This window comes from Vanacampus margaritifer, chromosome 12 (genome assembly GCF_051991255.1).
Source record: "Vanacampus margaritifer isolate UIUO_Vmar chromosome 12, RoL_Vmar_1.0, whole genome shotgun sequence".
NCBI lineage: Eukaryota > Metazoa > Chordata > Actinopteri > Syngnathiformes > Syngnathidae > Vanacampus > Vanacampus margaritifer.
The window spans coordinates 2,506,270-2,520,537 of NC_135443.1; the positions used below are offsets into that span (position 1 = coordinate 2,506,270).

Genomic DNA, 14,268 nt, shown 5'->3' on the forward strand with positions numbered 1-14,268 from the left:
ACTAAATGTAGCCAAACTCATCCAAAACGGACTTTCCTTAATAGGTTTTGATGTCCATTTAAAAAACGGCATTACGTCAGTTTAACACCAAAAAATGTCAACTTTAATGCTTGATCAACTTTTGTGTGTCTTGAGCTAACAAAATGCAATCGCGTGGAACACATTGGCATAAAATCGAAAATGCGATTTATTTACCAAGGCCTTCTAAATGAAAGACATCCCAACTCAAGTTTTCTTTCTCAAGCAAACGTGGATGATGAATGAGACAGTTGACTATAATTGAGCATTTACTGCTGCTGGGAGATGTCAGCAGTTATTCATGCCACACAAGAATGTGCTTTTAGGGAGAAAAAAATATGACAAAACATTGCAAGGCATATGTAAAAGTGTCAGTTGATTTTTTTTTTATTAGGTTTCACTCAGTTGAAGAAAAAAAAAACAACTTTTGTCTTTGGAACGTTAAACGAACAAGAGAGAAAAAGGCAAAAATAAAAATATTGCATGACAAAAATTGACATGAAAACAATTTTGAATGCGGGGCGACTTCCTCTTTTTTGCCCTTTTGTTTACAAAAAACAAAGCTAAAAAATGTATTTACAGTGCATCAATATATATTTACATTAAGGCATTTTTGCTGGGGCCAAAGAAGACGGGCGACGTGATAGCAACCCCACTTGTACACAAATAAATAGTCAGATTGAGCGTGATATTTACGTTTACAGTGCTATTCCGTGGATGCTACCTGCTGTGGGTCAACACAAACACGCACAGACACACAAAAACACACACGCACGCACACACACACACTCGACGACAACAGTTTGGACTCCAGATGTGGCAAATCCAGGTCCAGAAAGTTCAAAACCCTGCCACAGTTTGGCTTTAGCCCCAGGTGCTAGCTAGCCAGCTAGCTCCCTAGCTGGTAAACGAGCACCATGGGAGCTAGCTAGCTCCCTAGCAAGCTAGCTAGCACCTGGGGCTAAAGCCAAACTGTGGCAGGGTTTTGAACTTTCTGGACCTGGATTTGCCACATCTGTATTAGCATGTCGGCTGAGGAAACTTTTTGTTGTTGTTGTTGTGACAATAAAAACAAAACAAACAGCACCGTGATTGTTTGAAAGTCTGAGTGCAACACAGATCTGCTACCATCGATTCAACACAAGCAGACTATATCGAGGCACTTTGAAGAAAGGTGGAGATGTCGACAGGCTTTGGTAAAAAAAAAAAAAAGAGCTGAGAAGCTGCGTGGCAAAAAAAAAAAAGAGGCTGAGATGAGAGTGTTTTTCAAGCTGCTCGTGTTTGTGTCTGCTTCGCTAAAAGACAAAATGAATAATTGATCGGCTAATTGCTGCTCTTTAGCAACCTCCCTCCTGCTGAATTTGAAAAAAAAAAAAAATCCTTCCATATGTCCGCCCCTTTTTTTCCCCTTCCTTCCATCTCCGACGCATCGATTGTCCAGTTTTTACTCACTCGTTTGTCGGTATTAACCATTTTTAGTGCAAACCAAAAGATTTGGTTAAAAAAAAAACAAAAAAAAACGACAATCTGGATATTCCACTTCTAGGAAGTAACAAAACAGGATTTTGGCTTGACTAGTTTCACACATTCATTCTCCACACCGCGAATGTTCATCAGTCGCGGCGAAAGGTGAGGTACACCCTGGATAGGTCGCCAGCCAATCATAGAGCACACATATATATATATATACACACAGACACACAGACACACACACGACTGCTCACAAAAAAAAAAAATTCCACCATGAACCGAAAATGCACTTAACTGCTGAACTCAATTTGACCTCGAAACTTTCAAATGCACATGTACTAATGCTTTAGTAATTTTTGCACAATTTGCTGTTTTACGGAGTCCCTGAAGTGACATCGGGGGGGGGGGGGGGGGTTTCTCCTAAGGAAAGAAAACGTCCTCGTTCTAACGAGAAACTTTCTTGTTTTAACAGGAAACTCTCGTTAGGATAAGAAAGTTTCTCGTCCTAATGAGAAACATATTTGACTTTTTTCCCCCCTCCATATAATTATAATTATAATATAAAAAAATAAAAAATAAAAAATAAAAAAATCAACCAAGAGCGGACATACCAATACATATCACAATTCCCAGTAGATTATTTAAAAAAACATTCATTTGAACTAAATCAGGAAAATAATGGCCCATTTGTAGACTAAAAGCCATCTGTGCAGTGTGTACTAAAAAGTACTTAAGTTAATTTGTAAACAGCACCCTGGCTAGCTCCCGTGGTGCTAGTTTACCTGCTAGGGAGCTAGCTAGCTGGGTAGTTAGCACCAGGGGCTAAAGCTCTCGTGGTGCTCCTATACCTGCTAGGTAGCTAGCTAGCTAGCACCAGGGGCTAAAGCTCCCATGGTGCTAGTTTACCTGCTAATGAGCTCGCTAGCTAGGTAGTTAGCACCAGGAGCTAAAGCTTTCATGGTGCTCCTTCACCTGCTAGGTAGCTAGCTATGTAGCGCCAGGGGCTAAAGCTCCCATGGTGCTTGTTTACCTGCTAGGGAGCTAGCTAGCTGGGTAGTTAGCACCAGGGGCTAAAGCTCTCATGGTGCTCCTTTACCTGCTAGGTAGCTAGCTAGCGCCAGGGGCTAAAGCTCCCATGGTGATAGTTTACCTGCTAGGGAGCTAGCTAGCTGGGTAGTTAGCACCAGGGGCTAAAGCTCTCATGGTGCTCCTTTACCTGCTAGGTAGCTAGCTAGCTAGCGCCAGGGGCTAAAGCTCCCATGGTGCTAGTTTACCTGCTAGGGAGCTAGCTAGCTGGGTAGTTAGCACCAGGGGCTAAAGCTCTCATGGTGCTCCTTTACCTGCTAGGGAGCCAGCTATCTAGTTAGCAACATGGGCTAAAGCCAAACTGTGGCAGGGTATTTCCTTTCTGGACCTGGATTTGCCGCCTCTGCTTGTAAATGTTATCGTGCATTTTAGGCTCATCCTGAAATTTGCAAATAAGCAGTCGCACTCACATTCACACCTGTGGGCAATTTGGAGTCATCAATGAAGCTAACATGCATGTTTTTGGAATGTGGGAGTACCTGGAAAACATGGAAACTCCACACAGGTAGAACAGAACCAAGATTCTAACCTTGAACCTCAAAACTGCGAGGAAAACGTGCTAAACACTCGTCCACCGTGCTGCCTCCTTTTGCGCAGCACACGCGTGTTTAAGTGCTATCGTTGCAGTCTTCAAAGGGCCGACAAACTTTTTTTTTTTTTACCCCCAGTCTGGACTGAGTGAATCTGAAGTTTCCAGTTGTTCCCGCTGCACCGATAAGAGTCGGCGAGACTTCGCTTCCCCCGTCGACGAAAAATGGAAAAACCCAAAATCAAAAATGGCGATGAGCGAGCGCTTTGGGCGTGGCCAAGTGTCAGTTCTGGTGCCTCTTCATGTGCAGGGCCAGGTGGTCCGAGCGGGAGAAGGAGCGCGAGCACACGGCGCACTGGAAGGGTTTGGCGCCCGTGTGTTTGCGGAAATGGCGAGTCAGCTCGTCCGAACGGGCGAAGCGCCAGTCGCAGCTGTCCCACGTGCACCTGTAAGGCTTCTCACCTGCGGGAGGGGGAGGGGCAAACCAGATGCAGCGTCAGAACGTTTTCCACTAGGGCAATATATTGAAAAAAAATCTCGATATTGGCCTTTGCAATATGCATAATCGCAAAGACGAATTTTATGCTTTTATCGGATTGTTGACGCAAACTTTAACGTGCATCACCAGCCGATAACATTATCTCGGGTAATTACAATTAATTAACTAATAATACATTAAGCTTGCTTATTTTGCCACATGAAAAAATGTGATTGTTTCATTAGATAATAAAAATGTTAGTTCTTTAGGCTCATGTTAAATATCGCAATAATATCGATATCGCGATATTCGACAACTGTATCGCATATTTTTCCGATATCGTCAATTTTAAGTTAATGCAGCAGTAACAAGTTTTTTTTTTTTTTTTGCTTTCTTGTAAGCTTCAGATGTAACTTAGGTGAAAACAAAATGGCGCAATTGAGGCAATGTTAGACCTGGCACGATCATTTTTTATTTTATTTTTTTTTAAACTATCATGATAAAAGTATCGTTTTTTTTTTTCTCCTTTTGCATTTTTTTTTTTTAGATTCAGATTCAGAATATTTATTGTCATCGTCACAAAGGAACAACAAAACTTTGTTTGGAGCATCCATACAGCAGAGTAGTAAAGTGAAAAAAAATATAAAAATAAATTAGCTAGCATCTGGTCAAATTTTGTATACTATCAAAAAAAAAAGAAGAATAAAATCCCAATGCTAACATTGTGAAGTGACTACCAAAAAAAAAAGCTAAATTAGATCATGTTAGCATCTGGAAAAAAACTAACGTGTGAAGCTTGTGTTTTTTTTTATGCCGGCACAAAACATTCGCCGCAAATCATTTTTGAAGCCAAATCTCAGAATTTGTTGCATCATCATCGTCAGCAAGTGAAAAAAAATTCTGGTTGAGCTCAAGAATTTCTCATCAACTTTCTGTATTTGTCTTTTTTCCACATTGTGTTGACATCGATGGAGGTTGTAAAAAGCTGAAAACCCACTTTGACAAAATAGCAGCTACGAAGTAAAAACGGATCAAATGAAATACTTGACTAAAGTACACAAGTCGTGGCGAGTCAAGGATTAGCAAGAACCGGAAAGACGGGTTGGCTGCGGTACGCCGTCCCTTCCCCGCCCACCCCTGTGGCCTGCGGTGTCAGCCATCTTCTTACGTAAGAACCTTTGTCACCTGTCCCCCCCCCCGAAAAAAAAAATCTCTCATTTATCCTCTCAAAGCAATCAGTGAGGAATTTCATTTGGAATTTTTTTCCCAGGGTGCACGTTGTGCTTGTCATTTAGCATACACGTAGCAATAATCGAGCCGCATTTGAACATTTTCACGATTTCCGATCAAAGTCAAAGCAAAAGTCTTACTGGCTGATGGCTGAAAGATTATCCGGAGTGATTATCCTGTGGTGTGGTTTCAATTATTACACACCACAAATACAAAATCGGCATAATCGTAACCAAAAATAAAAGATTATTAATACTAATTTTGAGTTCTTTAAATTGATATGTTTGCTCCTTTTTTTTTTACTCATTCACTGCCATTGACGACTATAGACGTCATGTAAACCATTTCTATTAGTTTAACATTTTTTTCATTTAATTTTTTTTATGAAAACCTAGAATTCTTTTATTGTACATTTATAACAGATATAAAATTATCATGCGATTAATTACGATTAAACGCCCCTTATTTTTTTAAATATATTTTTTTAAATTAGGCCCGTCAGGCGATTATAATTGTAATTATCACGACTTCACTAGTTAACTCAAGATTAATCACAAATTTTATATCTGTTCTAAATTTACAACAACAAAAAAATTCTAGGTTTTCATACTCTTGTTAGCAAAAGTGGAAAAAAAAAATTAAACTGATAGAAATAGTTTAAATGAGTTTTTGACGTCTATAGCCGTCAATGGCAGTGAATGAGTTAGTTTTAAAATGACTAATTTAATAATACATTTGTTTGGTCCAAATGTAACTTGCATAATTAGAGTGTTTCAAAGAAATTTATTTGTCTTAATATTTTACTTAACATTTATATTTTACTTCTATATTTACAGTATATATATTTTTTACATTTTACGTTTGAACCAAACAACAAATGATCGTCCTAATCGTAATTTGCGATTAATATTTTCTTCATCATGGAGCAGCCCAAGTATAAATGAATTGTATTCTTTTTTTCCATTTGTTTTGACAGTTTACCTCACGATCACCATCCCCCTCCCTTCATTGATTGGCTGTGAGAAATCACATGCTCCTTCTGCTTTATAGTGTGACTCATCCGTTCCCACCTCAGCTCACGTTGCCAAATAGTGTTCCTTCCCTTGCTGATGGCACACAATTTGGCCGCCTCGCAGCTCATCTGCTCGTCTAGACCGAGGTGGCGAATCCAGTTCCAGAAAGTAAAAACCCTGCCACCGTTTGACTTTAGCTTCAGGTGCTAGCTAGCTAGCTAGCTAGCTCCCATGACGCTCGTTTACCTGCTAGCTAGCTAGCTAGCATCAATGGCTAACTGGATTTTGCCACCTCTGCGACTCGATGTGCCTCATTGTGATTTTGCTCAAAATGATTTAATACGTTTTATTTTTTACTATTTATTCTATTTTAAATGTAGCAGAGAGCGTGTAGCGAAAACAATGAATCGGGTGGGGGAGTTCATATCTGGCAACGCACTCACACACAAACAATCAGGATAATGGATGTTGATGGAGATTAGAGGGGGGGGAAGTCCCACGGGGACCCAAACGCATTAGGAATCATCTCATACGGATTAGTGACAGGTGGAAGTGTGTGCGTGCGCGTGTGCAGTCGAGCGTCTGAAGAAGAGCGCTGCATCGAGTAACAAAAAGAAAGACCACGAGGGAGCGGGGGGGGTTTTGAAGGTGGAAAAAAAAAAGAAAAAAAAAACGGCAGGCGAGATTGAGTGGAAGCTACAAAGAAGAGACAATAAGGAAATTGGTTGTGTGCGTCCAAGCAATGTTTAATTGCCGCCTTCCAGATCGACTCCGACTGGTCGAAAGTGTGTGTGTGTGTGTGTGTGTGTGCAAGAGGTGGAATGCGCAGATATCAACAGAAGCTTTGTTTAGTTAGCTGCTCCGAGGTGGGGCCCAAAAAATAAAAACACCTCCCGGGCCTTGTTTGTTGCTTCTGCTCGTCCAAACTAACAATCCGGACGGGCCAACGAGAGAGGAAGCGAAAGTTGAGCGCGAGACCTCCTCCAAGGCCAAATGAAGGTTGATTTTTTTTTTGGGACACGTTTGCAGAGAACAAGCTTGTGATTTTCCTTCAGGTGGTCATTCAAACAATTGAAATGTCATCTTTTTCCCCCCCCCATTCTTTTTTTAATTTATTTATTTATTTTTACTTTTTTTTACATTTTTATTGTTATTTTTGCCTGGACTGACCAATAGTATGGATTTTTTTAAAATAGATTATTATTTATAAAAAAATATATTATTATTAGATATTTTTAATGAATAAATACATCAGTAAATTAAACTTTTTTCCATTATTTCTTTGTATTTATTTCATTTCCATTGTTATTCTTGTCTGGACCGACCAATAGCATAGATTTATTTATTTCTTTTTAATATGAAATTTGCCAAATTGTGACTTGCGATTAATCACGATTAATTACAGAAAATTGTGTGATTAATTGGTGAAAAAAATTCTAATTGCTTGACAGCACTAAAATATATGTTATTTTGAATAGGTAGTAGTCATAAAATAAAATGTTGTTTATTTCGTCATATTTAATGATTCCATTTCCATTTAAGATGTACGCTGTCTATTTTTGATTCAAGGCACCAAATATGGTTCCTTGCTCTGAATAGGGCAAAGTGTGATTTTTGACAAATACAAATTGTTAATGTCATCTTGCTTATGTTAAAAAATAAAAATAAATCCTGAATTTGCATCCTAAGTGGGGTACATACATACCAATTTTTAATATCAATTATTAGAGAAAGTGAAGGGGAAAAAAAGCTTCTATATTAGCAGCCACTTAAAACTAGAACCCATTTCAGTAGATATTGATGCATATTGACCCCTCAGACAATCGAACCTCTGCTGACTTTGATCGAAAAGAAAATTTAAATAAAGCTCAAATAATCGGTATTCGATCGGAATCATCGGCACAACTTCGTGGTCACTTTAACTCGGCTCGATGCATCGTTTGCACACGAGACAAATTTCCTCGCGCCTTTTTACATACTCGGCCAATAAAGACGATTTTGAAGTCGGTATTGATGCTTAGTGACAAAAAAAACATGTCGGCGCGTGTCACGGTAAGCGAGCTGACATCGTAGCACATACTCCGAGGGTCATCCCCCCCCCCCCCCGCCCCCCCAACCCTGGTCACATGGCAGAAGTGTGTCACTTCCACCTGTTTTGATGGAATGTCATATTGGGCAGACGATGCGGAATGGCGCGGCAGGCTACATTTCATTTGCGCACACACAAACGCGTGCCAGCAACGCAACACCCTGCCTGGCAACTCGCTGCCCGGCGCGGACGCCGAAACATGAGTCGCAAGCTCCTTTTCTTCCCGGGCGATTATTCTTATAATCGGAACGGGACGGAGGGCGGGCTTGGTCTTACCCGTGTGGGTCCTGAGGTGGGCTTTCAGATGGGACGACTTGGTGTAGACCTTCTTGCAGCCTGTCGGGAGAGAAGAAAACGCAAATCAATGGCGGTAACTACAATTAAAAATGGGTCATTTTCACAGAATTTATCTTTCTTTTTTTTTTTTTCTGGAATTTATCTTTCTATTGACTTCATAAGCACATGCATTTAAACCTGAGCATTCAGCTTTTCAGCATTCCCACAGAAACTGCACCTTGTCTCGTTTTGGTTTGTGAATGATGACTAATCGTACCTTCTGCCATCTAGTGGAAGAGGACTGAATTGTTCTGCCGCAATCGCGAAATGCCGTTAAAAGGTTTGGGTATTATTTATTCTGTTCTCTCCTGAATATATGAACGAAATGCTCATTATAAACTCAGTGAGGTTCTGAGATCAGCAGATTCTGTCGGGTCAATTAGAGGAGTCTGGAGTTCAAAGTAAACATGGTGCAGCAGCATTTAGCTGTTATGCTGCCCACGTGTAAATGCTTTTAAATACAGATTTCAAACTAGTTTTTTTTTTTATTATTACAACATTTCTATAATCAATTGTTCGAAAATCATGTCTTGGCGTTGTATAATCTTTCGTACACTCTAAAAACAGTTGGGTCAAAAGTAATAATTATGGATAAAAAAAATGCACTGATCCACTTTATGGGTTAATTTGACACAACTTTCTGGGTTGCTTTAAACAAAATGACCCAAGTAAAAGGATGTGACCAATATTTATGAGTTGTTTTACGCTAAAAGACCCATTTCTTGACTCAAAGTTGGGTCAAATTAACCCAAATAGAGGATCGTTTTTTTGTTTTTGTTTTGACCCACAGTTGGGTTATTTTTGACCCAACTGTTTTTAGAGTGTAATTTTTGCAAACGACTTTTTGCTTACAATGTTTTAAATTATTTTGCCTTTAAATGTTTTGTAACTGAATACAACGCATTGAGTTACCTTGAATATGAAATGTGCTATATTTAAAATAAAATAAAAGTATACTTTTTGTCCTGGCTTGGACAGAAAATGTCAAAACAAAATGTCCGCCCAATTTTGTGACATTTTCCCGTGGCACACCTGTCGATGTCTCACAACAAACGAATGTCCTAAAATGTAATTTCTATAATTAAATCAACTACTAAAGAATAGCAAAGCGAATGAACAGGTTGAACCGCACCTGCTCATTATGTCATCACAATCGAGGCAATTAACATTCACGTCTGCATTCCTAATGCGCTTTCTCAGCACGATGGATGGCAAATGGAGGGGGGGGGGGGGGGCTTGGGTACTTCGAACCACGTTCCTCCAAGTTATCCTCTCACTACAAAATCGTCTCTCCGGCATCACTTTGAGTTTGAAGACGTGCGCAAACACGCCGACGGGAAGCTGGGCTCTCCGAGACTCCGCCTCCTTTTTTGCACGCCGACGCCGCTCGGCCTGCAAGTCGCTGCACATCGCGGAGCTCCCGTGAGAGCGTCCGATGATTTCGGGGAGAATCAAAAGATTGCAGTCAAGGAAGGCAGCGAGCGAACCCGTTTCAGCCCACAAAACAGGCCTGCTTAATTAACACAAATACGCCCACAGGTTCATTCCTTCTTCTTCATCATCGTCATCATCATCATACCAGTAATGTCTTGAAAGCCGCAAGCATCTGTGAGAAAATGACTGCTCAGAATGCGCCGGTCATTAATCGTCTGAGGAGAAGAAAATCGAGTTTTGGGAACGAAACAAAATAAACTCTAGTAACAACAAGTGATAATCGCTCATCAGTCTACAAATGCTGCACAGACCATCGACAGCACAAACAATCGGGGATTCGGATCAGCAACTTATTGTGCACCTTCACCTCCTGCATATTACTCCATTTTGTCCGAGAAAATGGAGAGAATAGCTGCAACGCGACCGCTTGTGTCTGTAAACAAACCAGGATTTGCGATCGGAACCATTGAACAGGTTTAACATTTACAATGATTAGAACGGACCTTTTTCCAAGCCAATAAAAGATCAAAAATGACAACGCACACCACAAAGTTGGTCATAATCGTTTTGTCTGAGAGGATATTGAAGAAGAAGAAAAAAAAAATCACGAGTAGCGCTAAAAGCACACGGTTGTCAACCAGCTCACAATTTTAACGCACTAGTAACATGTAATTGTCCTACTAGTGCTGACAAAAGCGTTAAGCAGGATATACAGAAATGCTCAACCAGCTTTTGCTACACAAGCAAGAATAATAGGGGTGTGGCCCAAAATCAATCAATCGATTCTCAAAAGAATCGCAAATCCCATTTAGGACGATTCTGAATCGATTTTAAACATCCCAAAATACATTTTATTTAAATTATTTTTTACCATCTTCGTTTGTGTGCGCCTTTATTGGGCATGCTGTTCATGTTGTACACGATTTGGCCACACGGGGCAGTGTGGTTGCGCTGTTAAGTTGTAGCCACATTAGAGAGTAGAAGGAAAAAGTCACGATCAAGTTATGCCGATAAAAGTGTGTTTTTTTTTTTTGCAGCGTAGGAAGCACATTTGCCGGTGAGTAATGTTAACTTGCTTCTCTGTACATTCCTGAAGCGTTGTATATGAATAGCGCGCTAATTAGCATTAGCGAGTCGGACTGGAGTTGATCCTGACGATTATTTGCTCATCTATTAATTGAAGCAGAAATCATTGTCAATCAAATCATTTTGAATCAAAAATCGCTTCTGAATCGAATCGCAGATCCAAAAATTGGAACGGAATCGTAAGACGGTCAAAGATTCCCGCCCCGAAAGAATAACAAATGTGATTTCGTTCCAACCTGGATAATCACAGTGGTGGATCCGCCGCTTCTCCAAGTCCGGGTTGTTCCTGCGGTTGTAGCGGGCGGCCGTCAGGGCCTGCGTGGCCGCGGGGGCGTGGGGCAGCGGCGCAGCTTGGCCCGGCGCCGCGGGAGCGCCGCCCGACGCCAGCGGCAGCGCCAGCGCGTCGGGCGGCAGTCCGGGGCCGCCGCCCGCCAGCTTGGAGGCGATGGAGGCCGCGTACGAGGGCGGCGGCGACATGGTGTGGAGGAGCTCCTTCTGCCGGTCGGGGCTGCCCGGCTCGGAGCTGGGCGGCGAGGGCGGCAGGTACGGCGCCTGCTGCTGCCGCTGCTGGAAGAAGTGGGCGTGCGGGCGCGAGTACCCGCCGCAGAAGGAAGACTTAGTCTGATCTTGGGTGCTACGGAAGGCGGCGTGGACGGCGGCGGCGTGCGGAAGGTGCTGCTGAGGGTTGGGATGATGGTGCGCCGCCATGCCGTCGCCGTGGTGATGCTCCAAGCCGGAGATCAGGAGCTGGAATAGCGAGGCGCCGGCGCCGGCGTCGTGCTGCTGCTCGAACGGCGACGTCATCTCCTGTTTGATGAACACCTCCGGCAGGGTCTCGTCGCCCGGATGATTGAAAGCGCTGGTGAAGTCGGGCAAGCCCGCCATGCTGGTTTCCATGGCGCCGCAGCTACCGGCGGGCGCATGGAGGCTCTGAGAGAAGCACGGCGCCGCCGATTCCGTTTTGATCTGGACCAGGTCCCCGTGGGGCTGAGGGGGGGGCGGCGGCGGCGGCGGCGGCGGCGGCGGCGGCTGGGACAAGCCCGACCTCGGGTAGGTGACGTCGGGGAGGAAGAGGTTCATGTTGAGGGTGTACGGAGCCTCCCCGAAGAAGTGATCCACGTCTCTTTGGGGCTTGTCTGCGAGCGGTTCCGGGGAGAGATAGCGGTCCATCTCGCACTTGGCCTGGAGGGGACGACAACAACAAAAAGAAGCATTTCACTGACAAGTTGTCACAGATTGTAGATCTGATTGTCGAGTCACCACTCAGACATTTATCAAGTAGTCATCAATAGGCGGCTGCCACATTCCCGCTCTGCCTGTCAGGCTGAACTCAGAAACCCGCGCGCACTGCACTCTTGCGTGCTATTTTTTGCACATTTGCTTGCAAATTGAACAAGGATTTAAAAACAAGAGCTAGCAGAAAAGCGAGCGGGGAACACGCACGCTTCCGCGCACTAGTAGCAGTCCGGGAAGGGCTGCTGCAACTTCGCCGGCTGTTCTTGCTTGAATTCGCTCTCCTGCGGGGAAGTGAGAGTTAGCGGGACCTTTTGGACCAGGGTCAGTTGTTGCGAACCGACAACTGTTCGCCAACTGGCTGCACATTCACAAGACGAAAAAAAATGCGCCCAGGATGCCTGGCGTGTTGACCGCAAATGGTTCACGATGCATTCAACAACAAAAAAAACACACACACACACACAAAAAAACGTGCGCGATTGAAATGGTGTGGCAGGCCAGTTCGGAAAAACAGCCGCCACGCCCATTGAATTCCAAACAATCGATTACAATCCGTCCACGAGCGCGTTTTTTCTTCGTCTTTTTTTTTTTTTTACCTGCGTGTAGACGCCGTGTCCGCCTCTGTCCGAGTCGCCCATCTTGCACTCAAACCCGAAGTCCTCCAGGTGAAACCCTGCGCTCAAGGACGCCTTGTGTAGCGGGTAGAAGGGCTCCTCGTGCCCGCCGCCGCCGCCTCCGCTCATCGCCAGTGTCGCAGCCATGGAGCTCTCAAAAGGAGGAAGGAAAACAAAACGAACCCAAAACACTCGGACCGAGCCCCGATTCGGTAGGCCGGAATGAGGAGGAAGACGAGGATGCTACAGTCTCGCCCGTGGACTCAGTGGAGCCGGACGATGTTGCTTACATCCCCTTTGCACTTGTCTCGCCTCCTCCAGCGGCCCAACATCCGTTTTCTATGCGCGGCGTGCGGGGCGGAGCAGGCCTGGTGTAAATAGAGCACACGCGCCGCCTACCAGACCTTTTAAAAGGCTGCCCATCACTCATTCAACCGCGGCCACCGCCCTGTACGTCGCCGGCGAAATATATTAACGACGCGTGCGCCGCACATCCACAAGGGCGAGTCAAGGTTGAACAAATCTCGACGTCACGCTCGAGATTTTATTATTTCTTTTTTTTAAGGCAGCAAACAAATCATTTTATAGATTGATTTTGACGTGGCGCGAAGGAATATTCTCATAAGTAAATATAATAATAATACATTCAAATAATGAAACGGTCCTCGGTTTACGACGGAGTTCCATTCCTCCTAACCGCGAACTTAAATGTAATACGCGAACACTGTAGTAAACTCAAAAATTACAGTACATATTTGCAGAATACAGTATATAAAAAACGTTTATCATTAATTCAAAACAATCTATGAAAAATATGAAATACGGTGTTAACTGAGCAGTGTCTCCTTGCTCCACGTCACGTGACAACTATTCTTACGACGCTCCACGTCACGTGACAACGTATTCTTACGATGCTGCGCAAACTAGTTCTTTAACCTAATAAAAACAACAACAAAAAAAACCCCAATGTTTTTCGGTACAGTACAGATACTCTGCAAACAAACACAGTGCAGCTCAACTGCTGGCCTTTGCCAGAGGTTGAGCGGCAAACAAGAAGCTTTTGGCACTACGGGGGGTCCTCCGTTTACAATACACTTCTGTTCCTACGGTAGAGACGTAACCCACAATTTGCACATCAACCAGAACAATGTAGTCTGTCAATCACCTCAGTTAACACACGAATAAAATAGATTTGTACGAAAAACACTTGTACACCATAAATACCAAACTGTCAAGTAAAAAACAGTCATTACAGCGACAATTGAGCAAGCATCCCTTGTGCGCCACAGCACAAACAAATCTGATCTCAAGCCATAAATACTGTAAAAAAAATAAATATATATATATATATATATATATATATATATATTAGCAATTCTAAGCTATCAATATCAAAGAATCCGATGAACGCCCAAGTGTGTGATCTATTTATCTGAAGTGAGAAGTGTTTGGAGAGCGATAAAGGGAGAGCTCAGATGAGCCAGACGAGCCCCGCGTTTATTGTATTGGTCGAGTTTGGAAAGAGCGACGATGACACACACTAAAAACATTTTCTTGCAGTGCAAACAGAGCGAACGAATGCCCGTCTGTCAGCGTTCACGCCAAATCTACGAAGACAACTTAATGCCAATTCTTAGATTTAGCTGAAA

General features: G+C 43.1%; 1 protein-coding gene across 2 annotated transcripts; it reads right to left on the reverse strand.

The window, feature by feature from the left end:
- Positions 1 to 1,001: 1,001 nt before the first annotated feature.
- On the reverse strand, positions 1,002 to 13,943 carry klf5a (Kruppel like factor 5a). 2 transcript variants are annotated; one of them, XR_013296277.1, is made up of 5 exons: positions 12,602 to 13,943; positions 11,006 to 11,951; positions 8,190 to 8,249; positions 2,829 to 3,565; positions 1,002 to 2,762 (listed from the first exon to the last, which is right to left on the reverse strand). XR_013296277.1 is itself a non-coding variant. In XM_077582644.1 (4 exons), the coding sequence occupies exons 1-4, from the start codon at positions 12,764 to 12,766 to the stop codon at positions 3,387 to 3,389; spliced, it is 1,350 nt and encodes a 449-aa protein (XP_077438770.1). In that variant the 5' UTR covers positions 12,767 to 13,943; the 3' UTR covers positions 1,002 to 3,386. The 2 variants fall into 2 exon arrangements, 1 of the variants encoding a protein (XP_077438770.1); XM_077582644.1 differs by having other exon boundaries at positions 1,002 to 3,565.
- Between the last annotated feature and the right edge of the window lie 325 nt (positions 13,944 to 14,268).

Excerpts from the sequence above, each read along its gene's own strand:
- klf5a (XM_077582644.1), bottom strand. The coding sequence starts at position 12,766 with ATGGCTGCGACACTGGCGATGAGCGGAGGCGGCGGCGGCGGGCACGAG. Across the intron at positions 11,952-12,601 it reads GACACGGCGTCTACACGCAG|GCCAAGTGCGAGATGGACCG; the intron begins GTAAAAAAAAAA and ends CGTCCCCTCCAG. Across the intron at positions 8,250-11,005 it reads CCACCACTGTGATTATCCAG|GCTGCAAGAAGGTCTACACC; the intron begins GTTGGAACGAAA and ends CTCTCCCGACAG.